We start from the raw sequence: 23,546 nt of genomic DNA on the forward strand, positions 1-23,546 counted from the left end.
CTTTAATTTATCGTTGCGCCACATGCACATCTCTATCTTCACTTCATGTGAGAATTTCCAAGCCCTCCAACCTTCCACAGTATCATGTCCTCGGATCTCCATAGAAGAAACATTGTGATTATCGGTTCGAATACTATCCCCTCTTCATCAACGCAAGGCTCATTACGCTGACGCTTGGCGGTCCAGGTGGGGGCATCATTGGCTCCACAACTGCCTATTTCCTCTCACACAATGACAAGTTTGATAGAGAGCGAGATAGAATAACGCTATTAGAAGCTACCAAAATTGCGGGCGGTGCTTCAGGGAAAGCGGGAGGATTGTTGGCGTTATGGGCGTACCCGAGTTGTCTTGTGCCGTTGAGTTATCGGCTGCACAAGGAGGTACGTTTGTGCTTCTTCGATCCTTTCCTTTAATGGGTATCAGGAAGGTTTTGGAGAAGATAGCGCATTGGAACAGGTGGAACAAGAGCGTCGGGTCGGTTTGTGAAGCTAGAGGATCCTCCGATGTATTCTGGAGATGTGGGGTCAAACATCAGGAAGCCAGTTTTAATTAACAAATTCTCCAGCTAGCAGACAAACACGAAGGTGCAGAACGATGGGGTTACCGGGCCTTATACTGTGGCCAAATTGACGCGCGAGGTCGCCTTCACTCAAAGCCAAGTCGCTCGTCAAACAGCCAATCCGTGCCGTTGCAGAAGCGTTCCGGTACAGCCACCAGTACTACTTACTCCACAGTCCCGAATGATCTCGACTGGATAGACAGGGAAAGTCTATCCTCTTACGAAGAAATGGGGAACCCCTCCACGACTGCGCAAATCCACCCTTTCCAGTTCACTACGTCAATGGCATCCCTAGCTGAAGAGAAGGGAGTGAATATTATTTTCGCTTCTGCAATTTCCATAAATCAGGCCTCCGGTGCCGTAAAATCTGTCACGTACAGGCCTAAAGATGGTAGCGAAGAGAAGAAGATAGAAGCAGACACTGTGGTCCTAACAGCTGGTCCCTGGACAAAGACTGTGTGGCCAAGCGCCCCAATATCCGCACTTCGAGCGCACTCTGTAACAATTCGTCCATCGAGACCAGTCTCTGCTTATGCACTTTTTACCTCTGTCGAAATTCCTAAGGGAGATGGTAGGAGAAGCAAAATCGTAACCCCAGAGATCTACGCCCGTCCTAACAACGAGGTGTACGCGTGCGGCGAAGGTGATACGCTCGTACCCTTACCTGCTGCGACCGATCTCGTTCAAGTGGAAGCTTCCCGATGCGAAGAGATCGTCCAGCAAGTTGGTTCCATCAGCGATGAGTTAAGGGATGGAGAAGTTACAGCAAGACAAGCCTGCTATTTACCGAATGTAACCCCGGGCGGAGGTCCGATGATCGGAGAAACGGAGGTTAAAGGCCTATTGATGGGTGCGGGACATACTTGCTGGGGAATTCAGAATGCGCCCGGGACAGGGAAATGTTTGAGTGAGTTGGTTTGGGATGGCGGCGTGAAGAGTGCGAATTTGAGTAGTCTGGATCCAAAGTTATACATTCGGCGAGGCGAGGAAGAAGGCACATGACATAATTAATCATTTACATGGGCGAGAACGCTTTCTATCTTCGGTGGTTTATGAGAGATTAATTTGGTTTGATATGGGTACATCCAGTGCCATTCAATAGTTGCACCAGCGACTTGGTCTTAGTTCATGAAGGAATCCTACAGGAGCTGAGTAGGGGTTGAAGTCTGCTTGTTTTTGGTGTTTCTCCTCATTTATACTATCATAACAAGGGCGTGAAGCGATTATAGTCTGAGGGTATTTGCAGAGCAGCCAATGCACTTACTTATACTCTCTCATAGAACAACAATATCATCATCGCTGTGGCTTTTTAAGACTGCATCCTATGAAAAATTATACATAGTAGCCCAGTATTGCCCCGCCACTGAATATGCTCGAGCAGAGCAGAGCCTTTATGTTAGTATTTGATCTCTTCAGTATGACACCTCTAAAACAAGCCTGCGTTAAGGGGGAACTATTAACCTGATCTCTTCTGTAAACCACTTAAGCAAGGACTTAGAAAGTGTGCAAAGCCCACCTACAGATGACATATCCGGACAATTTAATATTAAGGCCAACTATGACCCAGTAACTTTGGATAGATAGTGGAGGCCTACACCGTCACACCTATGAAAATAATATGTGAATGTAATGAAGGCCATTGCACATAGAACTTATTCTACGAAGCCCAGACAGGAGCTTGCTTTGAAGCATTAACTTTAGAATTAGGTACCGAAATACCGATGGCTGAGCATCAGACTTAGGATAATGGATCCACATGACACTGGATCCCTCCACATAATAGCATTCAGAGACGTATATATTCTTCACTGGGCTGTGGGGCATTGGATGAAACCCTTAAGTGCAAGCACGCCGCAAGGGAATGCTGCGGAGAGGGAGAGGCGGCCCGTTGCTGATTTTGTCTGGCGATTACGCATATAGTCCTTTAATGTATCATGGATATTTGGCGACTAGTCTGTGGCAGTGCCAAAGGAGCGGGATACAACGCCACGGTGCTACATTTCGGGCCTGCTTTCTGAACTTGATCATGGGTTACGGTGGCAGGCTCCATACTTAACAACAGGGCTGAATCGTAGTGGCAACGTACGATAGGTACATAGTCGGCAGGGAGTCCTGAGATGATGGTATATGGAACGTTGGCGATTCTCTTCTTTTCGAGACCCATGACTTGAGCTGATGTGATGGTAATAGTAACACGCACAAGAACCCCGTAGTGATCTTATTGTCTTCTCCATTGTTCATGACAAACCCACGATATGCCATGCTAAGAGAGCAACGCAAACAACAAGTATGTCTTCCGCCCGTAATCCGAAGCGTTCTTTCTCATCCTAGACATCATGCCTTCATCCACACCAGATGCCTCTTCCACAGCTCTCACAAGCTCTTCAAATGGCTTCCACTCGTCCAGAGAACCCAAGTAGCGATAAATATATAACATGTCCAAAAGCAATTGTTTTAGCCGCTCGCTCTTAAGCTCCTTGTCTACTGGCAACAGGTCTGAGGCATTGCTTTTTTCTGCTCCTTGTGGCTCTGGTTCATCTACAGGGCTATGTGAACTTGCAGTAAGATGCTCCTCTGTGTTGATTACATTGAGTGTCTCCTTCCAGGTTTTCGATACCTCATCAAGCGCCATGGCCTTCAGAACATGAACGCTATCTGGCGCCCACAAATCGGGACCGCATGCTCCCATGCTCTTCACTAGTTCTTGAAGAAATCTAAACGCGCTGGGAGATGGCTGTGCGGGTAGCGGGGGATTTCCTTCCCACAAAATATGACTCTTCGACCGATATTTTCTACCGGCAGTGAGCACATTGTTGTAGGCGGCCAATGCAGGCACTGTAGTTTTTTTGGCAAGGGAAGCATGCAATGGTTTGAGCAGCTCAGCAGTGAATGGCGATGAAAGCGATGCTGATCTGTCATGGAGCCTTAAGCGTGGAATGCGGCCTGCGATTTCTCGAATGACGCGGAGAAGAAATATATGTTGGGGTAAGGGAGAGGTCTCCGCAGACGATGTCAGCTGCAATATAATTTGTATGAAGCTCTCCCGAAGACTCGCTAGGGAATCAGCCAACGCCACTTGCGTAACTTCTTCTAATAAACGAGGGTCGTCGTCACTGAGAAAGCTTTGCTTCGAATCGAGGCCGAAATCGTCATCCAAATCATTCACATCATCGGCAAATGTGTCGTCCCATCGGGTCTCTCTCATGCTCTTCACTATTGCCTTTACCTCGAGGACAGATTTAACCCAGTTATCGTAAGTTGCTACCACGCGTATCACTGCTTCATCATGTCTCTGGTGCGTATCGAGAACGGCCAACTTGAACGATTGTGCCCCATCGCTCAAGTCTATCGGAGCGGATGGGATGGCCCAGAGAGATGTGTTTCGTTTATCTTCTGCTCCTGACCATGCGCGTAGCATCGATGTGAGTTCGAAAACCACGGTTTGGAGAGCCTGTGCGCGAGAGCGGACAATGGTCCTTAATTGTTCGTTCATCGCGTCTCGTAAGTCATCGAGCACAACTGCGGGCTCTAGCCCTGGCATCCTGGAGCCCGAAAGAATCCATGTCTCAATTAATTCTTGTCTTAGAGAAGCAACCTCTCTTAGGTCCTTCGTTTGAGATAGTGCTGCTTTGGTGCCTTTCAGGAAAGCAGATATTGCTTGCCTGGACCATTGACTAAGCAACTTTTCTACCTCGGACCGCTGAAGTTCATCGTGACGAGGCCACGGCGTATAATTGCGCGCCTCCTCTCCTATCCACCGGTCATGTACGTCAATATTCAGTTCGTGTAGCGCTCTGACTTCTGGGTCTTGCGCTAACGGCTGGACTTTGAGCTTGGCCAACGATTCCGCCAATCGTCGCGGAAATATAGAGAACGTGTCTTGACATGTCTGTAAACAAAGCTTGAGGGCCCTGATCCCGTTTTTGGCGAGATCTGCGTTGCTCTGAAGCGACTTGACGACTCCTTCCAATCTAACCCCATGGAAATGTCTCAATACGTCGGTTGGGGTGGAGCTGGTGGCGAGGGAATAGGCGCACAGGGTGTCTACCAAGACCACCGTATCCGACATTGTGCTTGCAAGATGTTTGTCTATTCGAAGTAAAAGCTTCCGCCGCAAAGCACTCAGGCGGTCTCGGATCTGGTTTAGGAATGGAAAGTCGGTTTCGGAGTAAGAGAGAGCCTTATGTAAGAGGCGAGATATGACCAGGATCTTGGCAATGAGCAAATATGAGGCGTCTCCTCTCATCAGCCGACTCATGACAACTGGGCAGTTGTGAAGGACCGACAGCTGAGAAGCAAACGTGTATCGTTCGCTATCTGGAATTCGCAGTCAACCAGTGCGGGCTCGAATAGCACAGGCTCGAACAACTAACCACGATTCCGGATTTGACCATTAAACTTGGCCGCGTTTCTCGAGATTCGATCGACAACCCGAGAATTGCAATTCTGTCCTACTCTTGCCAACTTAGTTTCCACTTGCCCCATCCTCAGCTCCATGTCAATTATGGTTTCGGCCGTGTCGAGGAGGCTACGGTAGCTTGCACTACACCGTCGATTAGCATTTGCATGCATAAGAGCAGAGGGGAGAGGGCACTCTCACCCCACCAAAGAGCGAAGCTTCTCGCGGTTCTCACCTGCATTGGAGCGGAGTCGGTTCTCTAGCTTTCGGACGACGGGAATTGGGTGCTGAAAAGCGTCTTCCCAGCTTTTGAAAGTTCGGGGGTCGGGAGCTTCAGTTGCCATGTTAGGGTGCAGCCCTAGGGCTCAATTCTTGGTAGGTGTGTATCGGCGTCAATGTTTCGCCGCTGCAATTTCATCAACTTCCATAGCTTAGTCATCGCTTCAAGACCTCCCGATGCGGAGGGTTTCACTTTTCGGAAATCAAACAGAATGCCGGGTAGAATAACTTAAGTATATTGGGCAAGTGGTATCTACTGATGAGTGGCTATTTTTCTACTCTTCTCCGCTTTCCTGTGCCTTCTGCTGTTCGGCTAGTGCTTGTGCCTCCTTCCATTGCAGCGCGAACTCCCTGAGACTCCCCTCGCCCCCTCGGCTAGCGTCTACAACATCCTTAGGAAGCTTGTGGGCGCTATATTGTGGGGTTGTGAAGCCGTACGCTTCTGGGTCATCTCGGCGAACCAGACGGAACTCCGGACGTAACAGGTCGATGATATTTTCTTCAGCTTCCCTCTCGTTTCCAGAACCGCTAGATCCTCCCTCTGCTGAAGATTCCCGAGCACTTTCCTCGACTCTCGATGCAAGAGGTTCGGGCAGAGTCAGGAGTTCTAACCAGCCAAACAGCAGTGGATCCGTCCTAGGAGCCCACGGATTGAAGTCCATTAGCCAGACGCGGTTGTGCGGTGGGGGTACATAGACATCGAATGTAAAGTTTGCGTCGGGGAAGGTATCCCGAATTCGCGCGTCAAAGAACTCCTGGATAGCTTGTTGCAGCCTGTCTTGCATTTTGAACAGGAAATCGAAATGGTTCAGGTCACGCTGACAGAGAGCTATCAACTTGCGATTGCGGACAAAACAGCGGAATTCGACGGACGGATTGAGAGTAATCCATTTACGGAGGACGAGATAGTACGGGACTGAAGGAGATGGAGGAGGGGGGCCGTCTCCATCGCTCCTCTGCGAATCTTCGTTGGTAGTGTCGTCAAAAGCGTGCTGCAGATCATGTGTGACGAAATCGCTCGATTTTAAAAGAAGGTAGATGTCGTTTGGGGTCCGGCATTCTATGCTGTTGGTTGCTGCGATCCAAGTAGCATCCTTCGGCGCGGACCAGTTCAGTTTTGGGGTGACCTTTCCACCCAGCTCTTCAATCACGCGCTCAATGGCTTCATGGGTGTCGCGCCAGTTCGCCGAAGGGTCGTAGTTGTCGTCATCGTCATCCTCGCCTTCGTTGTCAGCGCCTGAAAAGATGCCACTGTCTGAATCGGACCACTCTGCCGCGTCCTGGCTCTCAGGAGGAAGAACTATCCCGTCTTCCCGGAGATAGCTGAGAAAGGCTTCAGGGAGGGGCACGAGGCGTGCTTTCGGGGTAATAGTTCGATATCTGGTAGTGTGTTAAGCTTTGCTGGCATTGAAGCGGGCGCGTAGTGAAGACGTACTTAGGATGCCAGCTATGATAGGAGCAGTTCAGAATGTGAGTTTTAGTCACGGGAGGGAAGGGGAGTTTCAAATGTCTACGACCCTCTGCAGGACTGCCAGAGTTGGTGGCGCTCATGGTGGATCAAGGGTGAGAGATGGAGACAAAAAATGATGGTCTGTCTGGGGCAAGCTATATGCAACGAACAATGACTCCTCCATAATCTAGTCGAGTTTATACCCAGGTCTGAGTCTTCCCGTCGCAGCCACCAGCGATGAATGTGGTGGGGCAGGGACGTGCGAACGGTCACCATCCCGGTCCCTCACTGCAGCCACCGCCACCTCCCCAGCACTGCCAGTATCATTGCCAGAGCACTCAATCATGACCCATACATAGTAACTCCCCGTCGCTCCCTCAACTGGCTCTCCAACATGTCTTCGAACGTTGGCCTCTCCACTCCGCGAGGCAGCGGGACCTCTGGCTATGTCCAGCGTAATATGTCTCTGCTCAAACCTCGCGACAACGCCGCGCCATATCCCAAGGACTGGGAGCAGATGAAGCATCACCAGCGCCAGCCGGACAAGGAGATTCTCGAGCACGAACAGCGTCGGGAGATTGAGGTCAAAGTCTTCGAGCTGCGCGACAAGCTAGAGGAGGAAGGGTAGGTGGTTCGTGATGAATGCTTGGGCTCCTTGCTAACTCCGCGAAGAGTCGACGAGGACGATATCGATGACCAGTGCGATTCGCTCCGCAAGAAGCTCGAGAATGAGCGCAAGCAAGGCAAAGACTTTGGCCCAAATGCACGCAGGCTTAAACAACACCAGGTTCACGACCTTGCAAAGGCAAAGATTGAAGAGAGCGAGAGGCTCCGGAAGGCGCTCGGTATTTCGGCAGACTATGAGGAGGGCAGTCACTGGAGAAAACAAGAGGAGCGCCTAAGAGAGTCGCTAGTAGGGAGAGAGAAGGAACCGCCTGCACGACCCACCAGAGAAGTGGAAGACGAGTCTGATTGAGTGCTTCCCGAAAAGGCCCCGAAGCCTCATATCTGCAACCACATTGGGTAGATCCCTTTGTGAACTTAGGGAGAAGGGCATGGTCCTAACAAAGAATGGATAGCTTTTGATTGACCACTCCAATGGTGTGATCCGATTGCTCCCCTACTTTGGGTTCTCTTAACAGCAATTTGATTGCATTGCAATTTGATTGCATTGCAATTCACCTTCAGACGAGGTATGGACTAGTTGGTGCTGGAAATCACCAGGCCGTCAGAAGGAAGTGCAGACCATAGCCCAATGTGTAATATTTTCTCCGATCTGCATACCATTTCTTCAATTCCTCTCGGATTTCACCATTTTAGATCTTCCCTCTCCCTGCATCCCTACTACAAGGGAACAGAGGGCCGAAGGGTTAAATGTTGTGTTCTATTGTTTGTATAACCTCTCAGCAGTGTTCTGTTTAATTGTGTCGATCAAACCCTAATTGGGTTAGTAGATTACTGACGAAGGAAGCGAATCCTTCTAGGCACCCTTAAACACTAACATGATAGCTGTGCATGTCCACGTCTTCCACCCCAGCGCACCTGTACTTTCTCTTTCTCTGCCGTCTCTTGACTTGTTTTGCATTCGCACCATTTTTTCTAAGACCACGCAATGCTTCTTGAGTTTGGCTGATACAATTGTTCAGTCAAACTACTTTGCCTCCTATCAACACTACCTTAGAGACTTCCGCACCCCCCTAAAAAAAACTTGCTTAGCAATGAGAACTTGTCAATTATTCTTATCTCATCACTCTACCTTCCGACGACCTAATCCTGTCAAGATCATGTTGTTTCCAACTTTTTTTGCTAAAGGGACGCGATGGCTAGCGGCTGAACTTGGCCTCAAGACCATAGCTTCAGCCGGAGCCGACGTTTACCTACTGATGATCACTCGATATCTCAGATTAGTAGCGTATGGAGCTGTAGCGCTGATCCTCGCCCTATATTTTGAGGCTTTGGGCTTCTCTGACGGACACATTGGGCTTTTCATGACGTTAACGCTGCTTGGCGACGTTGTTATTAGCCTCCTTCTTACCCTAGTGGCCGATTCGCTTGGTAGAAGAAAGACACTTTTATTGGGTGCATTTATGATGGCAGTCTCTGGAGTAGTCTTCGCAATCACGAGCAATTACATTGCTTTACTGATAGCCGCCATCCTTGGTGTCATCAGCCCAAGCGGAAACGAGATTGGACCCTTCCGAGCGGTGGAAGAGTCGACATTGGCGCATCTAGTACCACAATCTGGACGACCAGATGTCTTTGCTTGGTATGTCGTTCTAGCTGCGTTGGGAACATCGACAGGGCTAGCAGTGGGTGGGATCGCAGTTGAGCGGTTCCAAGCCATCGAGGGTTGGACAGACGTGGACGCATACCGAAAGATATTCTGGATATACATAGCTGTGGGGTGTCTTAAAGCTATCATGACCATACTCTTGAGTGGTCGATGTGAGCCGGCCAGGACGCAGACAGAAGAACAAAGAGTCCCAAGAATGCAGTCCCATGAGCGCGAACCTCTCCTCAATGGTCACGAATCTCCACCACACAGCTCCACCACGAGTGTTCAGACACCAAAGCGCGGCAACCATTTTACCAAGATCTCGAAACCAAGCCGTAGAGTCCTACTTAAGTTGTGCAGCCTATTTTTCTTCGACTCGCTTGGAAGCGGAATGGTTCCCTTTTCCTTAGTCAACCTATACATGGAGCGAAAATTCCACCTTCCGAAGAGCAAGCTAGGTGCAATCATGTCGGCGACGTGGTGAGCGTTATTTTACCTACTCTCAAACAAGCCTGGATTTGACTTTACTTTAGGCTCATTTCAACGATCGGGAATATATTCGCCTCCTCTCTTGCAAAGCGAATTGGGCTGATACAGGCAATGGTTGTCACACATCTCCCAAGTTCGATATTCCTGGCACTTCTCCCCGTTCCACGAACGCTTTCGTTGACTATCTGCCTCTTGGTCGCTCGTGCGTGCCTCAATTCTATGGATCAAGCCCCTCGGTCTGCATTTCTGTCAGTTGTTGTATTACCGGAGGAGCGAACGGCAGTGATGGGAATTGTCAACATACTGAAGACCTTATCCCAAAGCGGAGGCCCAGCTATCACCGGGTTGCTTGCTGGTCAAGATCATTTTTGGGTGGCATTTGTTTGTGCTGGCTCAATGAAAGCCGCATACGATTTAGGTCTTCTAGCCTGCTTCGCTGGGAAAGCCCGGGAGGAAGAGCATTCAACGGGTGGCTCGGAAGCAGCTTGGAGTGACAGGGTCATTGGTACGGTCTCTTCGGATTCGGATACAGAGCCAAGTGATAGGGAAGGCGAAGTAAACACAAGCAATGACGCAGAGTCAGACTCTGTGCAGCTTAGCGTAGGATCTGAGGAGAGCGAAGCTGGCAGGAATGCATTTCTTCCTTCAAAGCCCAGCTCACAGAGGTAGCGTTCCTAGAATATCATGGCTTCTAAATCACGCCTCTCCGAATGATGCTGTGGATAGAACATGATCTCGGATTGATCGAGGTGTTGAACTTGAACCTGAACCTGGATCGGCCCGGCGATCGGTTTCGCTAATCCGAACCAGCTTAGCGTAGACCCTGCACCAAAGCATTTCGTTCCCTGTCGGTCCGTTTTGCGATAAGTCTCGCCAACGCTCACTCAGCGCGAGCCCAACAGTCACCATCCCTTTTCACCTTTTTCTTCCTTCTTTCTCCTCGTCCTAGGCCTGTCGCTGTGTGCTACCACATTCTTTCCCAGTGTTTCCTTCGCCTTTCCCGGCTCATTTGGCGTTGAGGTTCCGTCTTCGGAAGATCTGCACCGACATTTCGTACTCTTTAGCCCTATCAAACCGTTGTTCCACTTTTTCTTCATTCTAGTCCGAGTAACAAACGAGCCCAAAATCACACTACAGTTGCTCTTCTGTGCTACTATCAGCTGTGCGCCTTACTCGTCGAGCATCAGTGTATCATCAAATTCCCGACAGGAACTCCATGTGCTAGTGATGGCGCCAGCCTTCAAGAGCCGGTCTGGAAGGATACTGTATCTAGATGCCTACGACTCCTTCTCAAATAACATTGTCGCACTCGTCGAGCAATGCATAGATGTCAAAGTGGTCACTATCCGCATCGATGACCCCCGCTTTACCAAGGCTCCTATAGAATTTGTAGACTATCTCAAAAACTTTGATGCGGTGATCGCGGGACCTGGGCCAGGATCAGCGACAAACGAAGGAGACGTTGGTATTATGCAAGAACTTTGGAGATTAGACGACGCGGACCTGCTTCCAGTTCTCGGAATATGCCTTGGCTTCCAGTCTCTGGCTACTGCGTTCAGCGCGAAGGTCCATAGGCTGTCAGAACCGAGACATGGCATCATTTCGGAGGTTCTACATAAGAGACAGTCCATATTCCGTGGCGTTGACCAGATACTGGCTACTCAATACCATTCTTTGCAAGTCAATATCGAACATTCCATACAGACAAAGCGCGCCGTTCGATATCCAGCGGAGCTTTGGAAAGCCACCCGGAAGTGTCCGAAATTGGAGCCGCTGGCTTGGGATTTTGATAGCAAACTAAACGGTGCTGTGCTGATGGCGACAAGACATTCAGAGAAGCCTTTTTGGGGAGTCCAATTCCATCCGGAGTCAATATGTACAAACAGCGAAGGCATTCGCATCGTCCAAAATTGGTGGGTGGAAGCTCAGACCTGGATTCAAGAACGCTTCACAACTCCTACCCCGAGGAAAGCTTCCCTACTGGACTCTCCAAATCCACCTATGACAATGCAGCACTTCAGCACCCTCCTCGGAATGCAAGACTTGGGTGAGCTTGAAGGTTCTGTGAAGGGTTATAAACGAGGGAAATCAAATTCAGTCATTCTAAGCAATTCGTTGGTCGATCCAGCTACTATAGCCCATTTGATTGCTTACGGAGATTCCAAATCTCTTCCAAATCTTTCTCCCGGTGTGGTCCACTGCAGCACAACTGGTAGTGGCCAACTACAAGTCTCGGACGTATGCGAACTCTTAGGAATTGTGCAGAATGAGGCTATCGTTCTAGAGTCTTGTCTACAATCCAATCTTCTTCCTCTTAAGGTTAGCACAGGCCGGTACAGTATCATTGGCCTCGTAATTCCAGGAGAAACGCTCCGACTACACTACTATGTGGCTACGCGAACGTTGGAACTACGAGACGGCAATGATAAAGTCTATATCCAGACAATAGTTGACGATGTTTGGACATACATCGAAACCATCATATACTTCCTCAAACCCAAGTATCAGCCTAAAGGACCCACCTTTGCTCCATTTTGGGGTGGGCTTATGGGCTATGTGTCTTATGAAGCCGGTCTAGAAACAGTTGATGTTGAGCCCTGTTTGCCCTCCTCGAAAGACCCGAGAATTCCAGATATATGTTTCGCTTACATTACTCGTAGTGTGGTTTTCGACCACAAGGTCAAGAAGCTATACATACAGAGCATAAGAGGTCGCGACGACGATGTTTGGGTCCAGAAGACACTTGAGCAACTATATCAGGCCGTTCGCCAGAAAAGTCAGTGCCCCACTCCGAGTCCAACACCCGCACCGGACACATTCGATGCAGACGCCATGCTTAATAATTATTTACAATCCTGCGAAGCGGTCACTACGCCCCGTTCTGAGTACTGCGAAGCCGTCGCCAGCTGTCAAGATTCCATTGCCAATGGTGACAGCTATGAACTCTGCCTGACTTCACAAAACATGATACATGCACGAAAACCTTCGACTTGCCAGAACACAAATGATAATAACGAGTTGAGTTGGAAATTATACAAGAGGCTCGCCAAGCAAAATCCAGCACCATTCGGTGCATATATGCGGATTCATAACGTCCACATTCTGAGTTCGTCTCCTGAGCGCTTCATAAGCTGGGACCGCAACGGCTGCTCCCAGTGCCGGCCCATTAAAGGCACCGTGCGGAAACATCCTAGTATAACCATCACGGATGCAAAGGCCATCCTCAGTTCTTCCAAGGAGCGCGCGGAGAATCTCATGATTGTCGACCTTGTTCGACACCAACTCCATGGCGTGTATGGCCCTGGAAATGTGCGTGTAAGCCAGCTCATGGAAATAGAGGAATATGAGACCCTGTGGCAGCTTGTGTCCGTTATTGATGCGGCCCCCCCTGGAGTAGAAAAAGCGAAGACGCCGGATGAGTGGGAGGAGCCGCAGGATTATGTATCGGGGACGAATGCTGAATCTAGGACTGCGACGTACGGATTCGATGCTTTTGTTCAAAGCCTACCACCAGGAAGCATGACTGGTGCGCCAAAGAAGCGTTCCTGTGAGCTTCTTAAAGAAATAGAGAAAGGACGACGCAGAGGCATATATTCTGGGGTGTTGGGATACTTGGACGTCGGTGGTGCAGGTGACTTTTCAGTCGTCATTCGCACCGCCGTGAAGGTTGACCAAGAAGGGCAAGAGGGGGAGGATACGTGGCGTATCGGAGCTGGTGGTGCGATTACCAGTCAGAGCACCGCGGATGAAGAATTTATCGAAATGGAAGGAAAGTTTCTCAGCACAGCTTCGGCGTTCCGGGACACATTCATCCGACGTTATGGCGGTGTTAGGAAGGATGGATCTGATAGACCTCTACCTCCCCTGGCTCAGTCGCCAGTGATTTTGGACTACTAGACTTTTAGACACCTCATGTGCGCTGCATCATTCTTCAACGAACATGCAGCAACCAGGACGAATTCGACTTCGTCCCCTTTCTCTCTCTAGCCACTGCGAAGACATGTGTAATCTTCAACCTAGCGCAAATATCTACATCCCCTCCCTGGGAGCTATTGAGGTGCACCACGATCATGCGCGACGAGTCTGGCCTGACTGTAAACATGACCCAGGGCAACGCTCATAAGCCTGCACAAAACACACCAGCAAGGGGAAGCTTTCTAATCATCTTTGTTTCCAATCCCCGACGAGCTGCTCTGATACTTTCCCAGACTCAGAATAGCGCATATCTAGGCGCAGAAAACAAAGCGCTTTGCCCTGCAAGAAAGCCTTTGATCACGTCCAGAATCAGTAGCTAGCAAGGGCAAGCATCTAAGACCTCCATTTTAGTTATTCACCCAAGCAGGCCTAAGTAGGTTTACAATCTTTCAGTACCTCTGCTCGCCTCTTCCTGTCTTAGCTCTCCGGGCTGGGACTAGTTTACGTTGTGCACCGATGGAGGTGCTCTAACTGCGGAAGAATGGCTATTAGCACATTGTGCCTTAGATGAAGTTAACGTGGTCTACCGCCCAAAGTAATTTGCTGACTCTTTTTGAATGCAGACTCTAAAGTTCTCACCCCATTTCATCCAAATACAGCGAAGGAAAGTAGTAATCACTTCTACTTCTATACTAATCCACGAGAGAACTAGATGCTTTTTTAGAGAATTATGGAACCAACTTTACATTGGAGAGCTACATCCACAGCGGGCCTAGTCTTCCGATATAGGTAGAAATATTGCTTCTAGGGTTGTTTACATTGGGCTCTGATTTTGAATTAAAGTTTTCAAAATAGAAGTAAAGAGTATACACTCTTATCTGAAGGTAAGTTTTGAGGTAGGTAGCCTTTGATTTGATATAGGATGTGAATTGCACGTGCAAGACCAATCCAGATGAAGGAGTAGTCATATTTGCAAACTGTCTTGAAACAAGTCTCTAAGCTATCTAATCAGCCAAGGTCAAGATACAGGAGTCTTACCAAGATGTAGTCGCTCTATCCTCACCCCCTTTCTCGCTCTCTTTCACCTCTCTCATGTCCTCCTCTCCTCACTCCCCTTTCTCGCTCTCTTTCCCCCCTCTCATGTCCTCTACTCACTCCCCTTTCTGGCCCCACCACCTTTCCGCCTCCTGCTCCTTCCAGGTATCAAAGGCGCCCTCAAAACGGGCCTTCATGGCCTTCTCGGCCGCCTCCTGCCACCTCTTGGTGAGGTATCCCTCCCCAAGGTCCTCCTGCCACTTCTTGACGTCACTGCGGAAGACGGTGGATCCAAGCTCGAGTTCCTTGGGCTTCTCAACCCCGCTAGCGCCGTCCGCGATCCGATTCAGGAGGTGGCAGTTGCTTAGCGTGCTAGGCAACATCGAGATGAGGTCGGCTTGATCCAGGGCACCGAGGACGTTCCAGGCGGCAGCCTCCATGAACAGGTGCTTAACCCAATTAGTATTACATAGTTAAAGGAGAAGGTGGATATGCTTACGTAGATATCGGCGGTAGCGAGCCTCGACTTGCTGTTCGTAGTGGCATAGACTGGCTCGAAGGCCTTGCTACCCTTGGGAGCGACACCCTCAGCCATCTTCTTGGTAGGCTCCTTGATATCAGCAAAGCGCTCGGGGGCCTTGCGATTGCGTGTCGGACGATTTGAAGCGGGGGCAGCGGAGAAGCGAGCCTTGGGAGCAACTTTGGTGCGCTTGGTCTTGATCGGAGATGGCGTGAAGTCGTGGTCGGCGTCGACGTCTTGAGAGCGACGTTTCTTGCTGGACACGGTGGACATTGGAGACGGCGGAACGTCTGAAATTGGAGACGACATGTCGGATAGTGGAGAGCATTCCTTTGAGGCAAGTGGTGTGGGTGATGGAAGATGGTTGCCGTTCGGCGAAGCAAGAGGGGAGCTAGGTGTCGTGAAGTTCGTTGTCTGGGGGGGAAGAGGATGTTGGTCTGGAGGAGCACCTGGCTGGGGGAGGAATCTGTCTTTCTATTAGGCTGGAAGGATCTGGAAGAAGCAATTGGCAGAATTATTATTTTTCTCAATAACCCTGTTGCTGCGAGAGTCGGAGATGGAGCGGGAGTGAAATTTTGAATAAGAGAATAATAGCAAGAACAATAGCTTTGAGGCGATTGAATAAGATCGATGTATTGTGAGTCACGAACGGGGTTTTTTCAAGTGGGAATCCAATAGGGAGCACAATAGCTAACTGTAGTCCCGCCCTCACGTGATCACAGAAAGTGCAGAGGAACCCTAGAGGGAGTGAAGATGGTGATGTCATAGGGCATTAAGAACATAAAAAGAAAGACGTACCGCACTGGGAGAGACATAGTGGAAAGGTCTCAAATGAACTTAGGGAGTAGAGGGGTTGAGGAGTGGAACCTGTGGTCGTTCACTGTAGACGTTCGCTAGGGGGGGACGCAATTCTGGAAAGTCCAGGACCTATTTAGCTCTAATCTGTGTCTCCGGCGGTGCGGCTCCACAGTCTTCGATTCTTTGGTGGTAAGAGACGGGGGATTGTTGTTCTCGTTGCTGATGATGGACAAGTCGTAAATGTCAGGCAGTCGGAAGTCTGAAGAATCTGGCCGGGAATTGTCTAGGTGTTTGCAAAACACAGTTCCAGCTTTGAGAAGGCGCCAAAAGCTCAAGGGGCCAAAGGCAATGGAAAATCAGCATGAGCTCTGGGCTGCGGCTTCCATCAAGCGGCGGCACAGAAGCAAGTGGGTGGGCGGAGTGGTGGAAGGTATCGGAGTGGGCCAAGCATGTTGTCCACAACCGTTGTTGCACAGGGTATGGTGGTTTCCAAGTATCCGTCAGCCTCAGCCCGGAGTGCAGAAGAAAGACATGTCTTGTGCAGAGAAAAGGCATGTCTTTGCTGCGTAGTGTGGGAATTTGCTGGTCGGTGGTCAAAGCTCCTCCGCGTACATTCCCGCTTCACTGAAGTTCCGGCCAAGCTCGACGTCAACACGTAGCCTCTGCAGACCCGCCACCGCGCTCTAGAAGTTGTACGCTTGCACCGGCGCAGCAGCTCTCTGGGAACCTTATCACTCTGCGCGCATAGCCATGATTCGGCACACGCTGATCTCGCGGCTTGACGGCGAGTCCCCTCCCCCAGCACTGTTCCGCACGGCGTGGACTGACAACGGCCAGGCCTCATTCTGGCGGCCTCGGTGGACGACGAAGAGGTAGACGCGGAATTTAACGAAGCCAAAAGCAAGATCAAGCTCGTCCTCCGCCGCTTGAGCCGCAATTCAGAGCCCCAAGCAAGCATAGAGAGCGGCAATTACACGTATCAGTGCGCTCTCCCTTCCCTACTGCGACCAAGTCGCGCCCATTGACTCTCCACAGCTACCTGATTAACGACAACCTGTGCTTTATCTGTATATGCGACCGCTCCTATCCTCGCAAGCTTGCCTTTACATACCTCTCGGACATCAGTTCCGAATTCACAACCATCTACACTCCTGCACAATATCTCTCAGCCTCATGTCGACCCTATGGCTTCGTCGAGTTCGATACCTTTATGCAGCGCACGAAGAAAACGTACCAGGATTCGCGTGCTACCCAGAATCTGGACAAGCTGAACGATGAGCTCAAGGACGTTACCAAGGTCATGACGAAGAACATTGAGGACCTGCTGTATCGGGGCGATAGCCTAGAGCGGATGGGAGATATCTCGAGCAGACTGAGGGAGGACAGCAGAAAATATAAGAAGGCGGCCGTGAGGATTAACTGGGAGCTGCTTCTAAAGCAGGTATGTTCAGCGATCCCTGGCTCGCAGGCCTCAAAGGCAAATATCTGACTGACCACGGCTGTAGTATGGACCGATTGGAGCTCTTGGATTCATCATCATCGTCTTCATCTGGTGGCGGTTTTTCTGAAGAGGCTTCATGCAAGGCATCTTAACCTTATGATTTAAGATTATGCGCGGTTCTTCTAGGAGAAGGAGAGGGATACCATAGAAGGCACAATAATACCCACACCTCATCTAAGTTTGGGCCCTTAGGCACGACATTGTTGCTGAATAAGCGACCTCCACTTGCTTCCCGCCGCGTTGAGATGACTCAGATGGTTTCACGTGCAGCGCTTCCAATTGGCTCAGTCTCCCATGGTCCGCCCATCAAATCTCAGAAGCCGGGGACAGCTTAGTAGGCCCGCTGCCACCAAAGCTAATATACAGCATCAGGGGGCCTAATGCGTCAACGTAGACGTATTAGCCCCCTTCTAGTATCCGCCTTCCCTGTTTTGGTATTTAGGGCGAATACAAACCCAGGGAAGACAAGAATGGTGCTGACGCGGGCTGTGCTTCCTGGTTGTCAGCATCGTGAATATATATCGTAACGAGAGCTACTTTCCTACCCCGACTTCTGATCTTGAAGACCGAAGGGACTTCACCCCTGCTAGGCGAACCTTGGAAGATTTGATGTGTACTTGCTTGGACAGCTTGTTAAGACTTTACTGTGCCTTCGACAGCCTCAGACGTTTGCAAAAGCCCTTACATCCTACAGCCGATTACCATGTCGAAGCCAGTCATCGTTGTTATCCCAGGCGCTTGGCATACCCCAGCAGTCTTCGAACCCGTGAAGAGGAAGCTCGAAAGCGACCATAGCTACACAGTTCTTTCCAGCAAGTTGCCCTCTGTTGGCAGTAACCCTCCTCCCGAGGATCTTTCCAAGGACGTCGAAACATTGCGCAAGCTCGTGACTGAGGCGATTGGGAACGGCAATGATGTAGTCGTTGTGCCCCACAGGTGCGCTCCCAGTCCTTGTCCTCCACAGCATGTCGTCTCTTAATATCTTTTGCTGACTCTCGCATAGCTGGAGTGGGATTGTGGCAGGCAGCGCTCTGACAGGCATGGGAAAGAAGCAACGAGAAGAGAATGGTGAGAAGGGAGGTGTAACGCGGATTGCGTTCATGTGTAGCTTCATTGCTCCAAAGGGCGTGAGTCTACTGGACGCTATTCAGCATGTGATCCCAGATTGGTGGGAGGTTAAGGTAGATGCACTTCTCATCACCCTCCCCCTAGTGTCTGATTATCAGATAGGAACCTCACACATTCGCCAAAGACGCTGAAATTTTCTACAACGACCTCCCGGTATCTGAGCAGCAGCACTGGATGTCCCTTCTCGAATCCCATGCGTTTGCAACCAAGAAGGCCAAAGCAACTGCGAACGCTTGGATGGAGATCCCGAACTCATATCTGATGTGCGAGAATGACAATGCGATTCCGATTTTCGCACAAGAGCTGATGGTCAACCAGGCCAAGCGCATGGGTGCCGAGTTCGAAGTAGAGAGGATCAAGTCCAGCCACAGCCCATTCTTATCTCAGCCGGATAGGGTCGTGGAGTTCATCCGTCGTGCTGCTGGGGAGAAGATTTGATTTAGATGACGGAGAGTGAATGGTTCGAGGAGCGGTCCTCTGGCCGAACCGAGTCTTCAAAGTGTCTCTCGACAGGGAAAATGCGGATTACATGAGCCTTGCCTCTAGATACGTATATAGGAACACCCTCCCATACATCTAACACAACCACATCCCCTCTACTCTACGATGTCTCTTTACAAACAATTTAGTTCAAGTATTGAACCCTTGTAAAGTAAAGCGGGGTGCAAAGAACACGCGGGGCAACACCTTTAACTCCGAAACAGAGCTTCGCCCCACTGGCAACCCCGACAGCTTTCGGATCCCCAATAGCCTTCTCCACTCTTCGTACTCCAGTCCCCTGCGGGACTCAGAGCACCTCTTTGCTTATCATTATTTGAAATCCCAGTCAAATAAATATGCTGATAGCCCTCCCTACATCCTCTCTCTTACAATTACCATTAATTCAACCCTCCCGTCATCCCTACTACGCTTCACATCATGACCACCGCTCCCACAGCAGACTGGCAAACAGTCGCCGCCTTAAAGCGCGATGCTCTTTCCAAAAAGATACCAGTGGGGTGGCGCATACCTTCCTCAATTCTGGACCAGGTTTCGGAAACATCAACTTTGAACGTCCTAAATATCCCCCGTGAATGTGGACTTCTCACAGAGCAAGAGCTAGAACTAACCGAAAACTACGATGCTACAGCTTTGATTGAGTTGATGAGTGGCGGGAAGGTCAAAAGCTACGATGTGACACTTGCATTTTGTAAGAGAGCAGCCATTGCGCAACAGCTAGTGAACTGCTGTACCGAGATTATGTTTGAGGAGGCACTTGTTCGAGCGAAACAGTGTGATGATTATCTTGCGAATGAAGGGAGGCCAATGGGTCCTATGCACGGTCTACCGATTAGTTTGAAAGTATGTGAGCGAATTCTCTTAGTGCCATGCATGGATTCTACAGAGATGCGGCTTTCTAACCGAGGGAATACCATAGGATTCATTCAATGTAAAGGGCATCCACACCACGATAGGTTATGTGTCCTTCATCTCACACCCACCCGCAACATCCAATTCCGTCCTCGTTGACATCCTCTTTCGTCATGGCGCTGTCTTCTATGTGAAAACCAACCTACCGCAGTCCATGATGACGGCTGACTCGCACAACAACATCTTTGGAAGGACCCTTAACCCCAACAAGCTCTGTCTCACAGCTGGCGGAAGCACGGGTGGCGAAGGGGCGCTGATCAAAATGCGGGGATCAGTGTTGGGATTGACAACTGATGTCGCAGGTTCAAACCGGATTCCCGCACTGTGCAATGGAATTAGTAGTTTCAAGCCTACAGCAGGCAGAATTCCGTTCGGAAGGAAGGTACCTCCCGGTAGGGTGGGCAGTCCCGGGAGTATACTGCCGGTTATCGGGCCGGAAGGGCATAGTGTCAGGGACTATGAGCTCTTCATGAAGACAACAATCGATAGTGAGCCCTGGGATTTCGACGAGAATACTTTAAACGTGCCATGGCGGCGCGTTGAGCCCTTCAAACGACCATTGAGGTTTGGTTTAATTAAGGGACACCCGAAGAGGCCACTTCATCCGACTATTGCTAGGACATTGCACAGTGCCGCGACGCTGTTGAAGAATGCGGGACATTCTATGTTCCTGATGGATGAGAAAATTCCAGATCTGTGGGATAATGCCTTGTTGACATGGAAGTACTTCCTGTTGGACCCGAAGAGGACCCCTGTTCAGTATGTCAATGCATCGGGAGAACCCTGGGTGCCTTCGATCAAGACAACTGCGTTTCCGGAGTTGGTCGGGTGGCAGGCATCGCTGGATGATCTGTGGGATATGAATGTGGCACGCGCGAAGGTGTTGAAGGCGTACCATGACTTGGTTGTGGAGAACAAGCTCGATGCTATTCTGATGCCGGGGTATCAGGCAACGGCGGTCCCACATGATACATTCGGTGTTCCTATCTACACGATGTTGCAGAATCTGCTTAATGTGAGGGAGGGACATTGCTGAGAAGACCTTAACTGACGTGCTCAACAGTACCCTTCCGGAATCTTGCCACACCTACAAGCGAACAAGCAGTTAGATAGACCGTTTATTGATAAGAACGCCGTGTACGAGCCGCCCTGTACGTCCTTTCTAAGTACCACATGCTTGACTCTTAGCTAACATGTTTCAAGATGACCCGGAGATATTAGAAGGGGCACCTGGGGCAATTCAAGTGATGGGGAAGCCGATGAAGGATGAAGAATTGGTGGAGATTATGAAGGAAGTTGAAGACATCCTGCGAAAGGCCTCTTAAGCAACATTAGATGAACCCAATCAATAGTGTGTCATAGACGAGAAGGAAATAGTGGTATACCTTTCCATTCACGGACCAAATTCCTCGACGTTGTTTCACTACACATTTTGCACTAAGTAGTTAATCCCGCAATTAGATGATCCTTGAGCAAAGAAGGAAGCCTAGGGATACAATCAATGGCAGAGAGGGGCTGACGGCCTCTGGTTTGCGTCAATACCGTCTTTTACGATACTCATTGTCGGGAGACCTGCTCCGCCGTCGTTGGAGCTGCTCTTTCGACTGTGGTCGCTCATCGTCAGCGTACCGTCTGGGATGGCGATCTTCGTCTCTTTGCCGGCGGTCGCGGCTTCTTGAGCGGTACCCATGTCTGTCATGGTCTCGATGCCTCCGCTTCTCTCTGGATCTTGAGCGGTCTCTCCGCCTGTCATAGCGTTCTCTTGACCTGCTTCTAGATGGCCTCCGCTTTTTGTGGCCTCTGTTTCGGTCGCTGTGTCGGTCTCTGCGGTCGCGGCTTCGTTCACGCTTGCTTCGATCTGGATCACGCCATGCTTGACCTTCTAAAACATCGCCTTCTCCCCCAGGGACTGCACCAGCCCTGCCGCTGTATCCATTATAGCCGACGCCTTTCGCGCGCTCCTCAGGCCCGTCTTCGGCAGCAATCTCAGCCATAGCGCGTTCGACATCGGCATCGCTTGCCTTCTTCCCCAACGGCGTCAGATTCGCGTCAGGTACTCCGCGTGTTGGAACCGGAAGGCCCATGGCTGCCAACATGGCATCTTCTTCAGCCTCTTTTATGCGGCGTTTCTCTTGTGCGAGCTTTTCGGCAGCGGACTGCGGGTCTGGGTCGTCACCTCTCGCATACCAGTTAAGATCACGACCGTTTTGCCAGCGGCCGACAGCTGTGGATATTATAAGCAGCCGTGGGAGAGAGATCGGGGGGTGACATACGGGCCATCAAAGAGTGGCCGAGATAGTTCTCGCGCTGGGCATCCGTCTTGACGTCTTCCCATTTGAATTCGGCGCGGCCTCCGCTGCGACACAAAATTAGCGCTCTAGTGTTTCGAACCAGAGGGGCCCTACGTACCGGCTGCCTTCTTTGCGGACAGTCTGTACAAGATCCATGGTTGTGGTTGCTGCGGTGTGAAACGAAGGATGGTTGTGATGCGGAAGGTGCAGGGTAATCGCCGAGGCTTGGCGGCAGGAGCTCCCCGCGTCGGTTGAGCCTCAGCCCAATTCGCGACCTCTACCTCCCCTTAGCTTCGGAGGGCTGGACATTATAGCTATGGCCTCACAACCACCTCCGCTCGATGAGCAGGAGTGGAGCAGCCCGGCCTCGTTTCTCGAGCTTCCGGGCGGGAACCTCAATTCGGAATCGATACTCTGGTACTTCATGAACTCCATCTTCTACGAGGCAGGCGCGAACAATACGGCTGTGGTGCAGACTGCCCACCAGTCCCAGAACCAGCGCATTCTCAGCAGCCGCAAAGCTTTCGAGGATGAGCTGAAGAACATGCAGGGCACCGCGTTCCTCGTTGCCGCCGAACCCCAGGCGCCGGGACAGCCGTGGGTTATTCAGAGGCAGCACCGGGAGAAGGTCAACGAGAACGGCACCTCGAGGATGCATGTGAAGGTGACGGCCACCTACTATACGGTTGGCGACAAGATCCTCATGTCGCCGAACATGCTAGATATCCTGCAAGCGAGAATGCTCTCTATCACCACCAACATCCAAGAATTCTTTGACTTGGGGAGAGCTATGTCGCACTTCGCACCTGCAACCGGCCACACGTACCTGCCGGCTTCCTACGAGACCACCAAGGCGGCCGTTACGGGTTCGGCGAGCCGAGCTGGAAGTCCTGGCGCTGAGTCTGTTGCCGACGGCTCCCAGATGGCGGTTGCGCAGCCTGCCGAGACCTCCATGACCGAATACAACGACGACTTTTTCATGCGCTCATTGAACATGGTCAACAGGTACGGCCACGAGTTCATGGACGAGAACCCTCTCCAGGGCGAGCCCGGCGCCTTTGTCTTCACTAGCACTAAGGAACAGGTCGACGCAAGGAACAAGGCTCAAGCTGCTGCCCAGGCCACGGGCGCTACGTTGGCACTCCCAACCAAGCCGGCGGAGGGTGAGAGCGCAGTAAGCACGGCCGCTCCAACACCAAAGCCTCTTGCCGCAGAGCCACCGCCTAGGAAAGGGAGCATTGCAAAAGTGCCAAGGCTACCTGGGGAGAAGAGGAGGAAGAGCAGAGGCTTAACAAGCCCAACGAGTCCAACAGGATCACCGCTATAGCCTAAAGGGCTTGTATTGTCTTTGTAATGTAATGATACCCGACAGCAGGTTTTGGCGTTTGGGATAGGAAAACTGTGGGAGCTGCGAGGCATTCGTGTACCTAGATAGAGTAAGGGACATTAGGGAAACATCGAAACCTCTCTGGTAGCATACAGATACTCATTGCGCTA

The 23,546-nt window shown here is 50.7% G+C and overlaps 11 protein-coding genes across 11 annotated transcripts; 7 read left to right on the top strand and 4 right to left on the bottom strand.

Annotated features, from left to right (window-relative positions):
• The first annotated feature begins 48 nt into the window (after positions 1–48).
• Positions 49–1,604, top strand: BDR25DRAFT_260674 (FAD dependent oxidoreductase). The gene is made up of 3 exons (XM_033686665.1): positions 49–124; positions 187–380; positions 566–1,604. The coding sequence occupies exons 1-3, from the start codon at positions 85–87 to the stop codon at positions 1,559–1,561; spliced, it is 1,230 nt and encodes a 409-aa protein (XP_033548106.1). The 5' UTR covers positions 49–84; the 3' UTR covers positions 1,562–1,604.
• A 998-nt stretch (positions 1,605–2,602) lies between these two features.
• Positions 2,603–5,333, bottom strand: BDR25DRAFT_25111 (uncharacterized protein). Its single transcript, XM_033686108.1, has 3 exons — positions 5,160–5,333; positions 4,933–5,102; positions 2,603–4,876 (listed from the first exon to the last, which is right to left on the bottom strand). The coding sequence occupies exons 1-3, from the start codon at positions 5,300–5,302 to the stop codon at positions 2,823–2,825; spliced, it is 2,367 nt and encodes a 788-aa protein (XP_033548107.1). The 5' UTR covers positions 5,303–5,333; the 3' UTR covers positions 2,603–2,822.
• A 145-nt stretch (positions 5,334–5,478) lies between these two features.
• Positions 5,479–6,883, bottom strand: BDR25DRAFT_260682 (D123-domain-containing protein). Its single transcript, XM_033686666.1, has 2 exons — positions 6,673–6,883; positions 5,479–6,617 (listed from the first exon to the last, which is right to left on the bottom strand). Exons 1-2 carry the CDS (start codon positions 6,786–6,788, stop codon positions 5,513–5,515), a joined length of 1,221 nt encoding a protein of 406 aa, XP_033548108.1. The 5' UTR covers positions 6,789–6,883; the 3' UTR covers positions 5,479–5,512.
• A 107-nt stretch (positions 6,884–6,990) lies between these two features.
• BDR25DRAFT_303330 (pre-mRNA-splicing factor CWC21) lies at positions 6,991–7,940 on the top strand. Its single transcript, XM_033689990.1, has 2 exons — positions 6,991–7,311; positions 7,360–7,940. Exons 1-2 carry the CDS (start codon positions 7,082–7,084, stop codon positions 7,661–7,663), a joined length of 534 nt encoding a protein of 177 aa, XP_033548109.1. The 5' UTR covers positions 6,991–7,081; the 3' UTR covers positions 7,664–7,940.
• Positions 7,941–8,777: 837 nt separating this feature from the next.
• BDR25DRAFT_342562 (para-aminobenzoate synthase) lies at positions 8,778–13,494 on the top strand (the record flags this gene model as incomplete). Its single annotated transcript, XM_033693741.1, has 3 exons — positions 8,778–9,442; positions 9,496–10,116; positions 10,435–13,494. The coding sequence occupies 3 exons, from the start codon at positions 8,778–8,780 to the stop codon at positions 13,346–13,348; spliced, it is 4,200 nt and encodes a 1,399-aa protein (XP_033548110.1). The 3' UTR covers positions 13,349–13,494.
• Positions 13,495–14,439: 945 nt separating this feature from the next.
• On the bottom strand, positions 14,440–16,221 carry BDR25DRAFT_342563 (uncharacterized protein). Its single transcript, XM_033693742.1, has 3 exons — positions 15,720–16,221; positions 14,901–15,387; positions 14,440–14,850 (listed from the first exon to the last, which is right to left on the bottom strand). Exons 1-3 carry the CDS (start codon positions 15,734–15,736, stop codon positions 14,518–14,520), a joined length of 837 nt encoding a protein of 278 aa, XP_033548111.1. The 5' UTR covers positions 15,737–16,221; the 3' UTR covers positions 14,440–14,517.
• A 152-nt stretch (positions 16,222–16,373) lies between these two features.
• On the top strand, positions 16,374–17,404 carry BDR25DRAFT_303333 (transport protein-like protein sec22). Its single transcript, XM_033689991.1, has 4 exons — positions 16,374–16,503; positions 16,557–16,701; positions 16,755–17,160; positions 17,225–17,404. The coding sequence occupies exons 1-4, from the start codon at positions 16,470–16,472 to the stop codon at positions 17,285–17,287; spliced, it is 648 nt and encodes a 215-aa protein (XP_033548112.1). The 5' UTR covers positions 16,374–16,469; the 3' UTR covers positions 17,288–17,404.
• Positions 17,405–17,614: 210 nt separating this feature from the next.
• On the top strand, positions 17,615–18,937 carry BDR25DRAFT_285749 (alpha/beta-hydrolase). The gene is made up of 3 exons (XM_033688204.1): positions 17,615–18,156; positions 18,224–18,401; positions 18,451–18,937. Exons 1-3 carry the CDS (start codon positions 17,924–17,926, stop codon positions 18,784–18,786), a joined length of 747 nt encoding a protein of 248 aa, XP_033548113.1. The 5' UTR covers positions 17,615–17,923; the 3' UTR covers positions 18,787–18,937.
• Positions 18,938–19,266: 329 nt separating this feature from the next.
• Positions 19,267–20,794, top strand: BDR25DRAFT_223661 (amidase signature enzyme; the record flags this gene model as incomplete). Its single annotated transcript, XM_033685120.1, has 2 exons — positions 19,267–19,689; positions 19,766–20,794. The coding sequence occupies 2 exons, from the start codon at positions 19,267–19,269 to the stop codon at positions 20,792–20,794; spliced, it is 1,452 nt and encodes a 483-aa protein (XP_033548114.1).
• Positions 20,795–21,144: 350 nt separating this feature from the next.
• On the bottom strand, positions 21,145–22,216 carry BDR25DRAFT_303335 (uncharacterized protein). Its single transcript, XM_033689992.1, has 3 exons — positions 22,168–22,216; positions 22,032–22,114; positions 21,145–21,982 (listed from the first exon to the last, which is right to left on the bottom strand). Exons 1-3 carry the CDS (start codon positions 22,203–22,205, stop codon positions 21,294–21,296), a joined length of 810 nt encoding a protein of 269 aa, XP_033548115.1. The 5' UTR covers positions 22,206–22,216; the 3' UTR covers positions 21,145–21,293.
• A 248-nt stretch (positions 22,217–22,464) lies between these two features.
• On the top strand, positions 22,465–23,358 carry BDR25DRAFT_178426 (MED6-domain-containing protein; the record flags this gene model as incomplete). Its single annotated transcript, XM_033684188.1, has 1 exon — positions 22,465–23,358. A coding segment is annotated over one exon (894 nt), but the record flags the coding sequence as incomplete, so codon positions are not given.
• Positions 23,359–23,546: the final 188 nt, after the last annotated feature.

The sequence above is a fragment of the Lindgomyces ingoldianus genome (genome assembly GCF_010093535.1).
Source record: "Lindgomyces ingoldianus strain ATCC 200398 unplaced genomic scaffold BDR25scaffold_14, whole genome shotgun sequence".
NCBI lineage: Eukaryota > Fungi > Ascomycota > Dothideomycetes > Pleosporales > Lindgomycetaceae > Lindgomyces > Lindgomyces ingoldianus.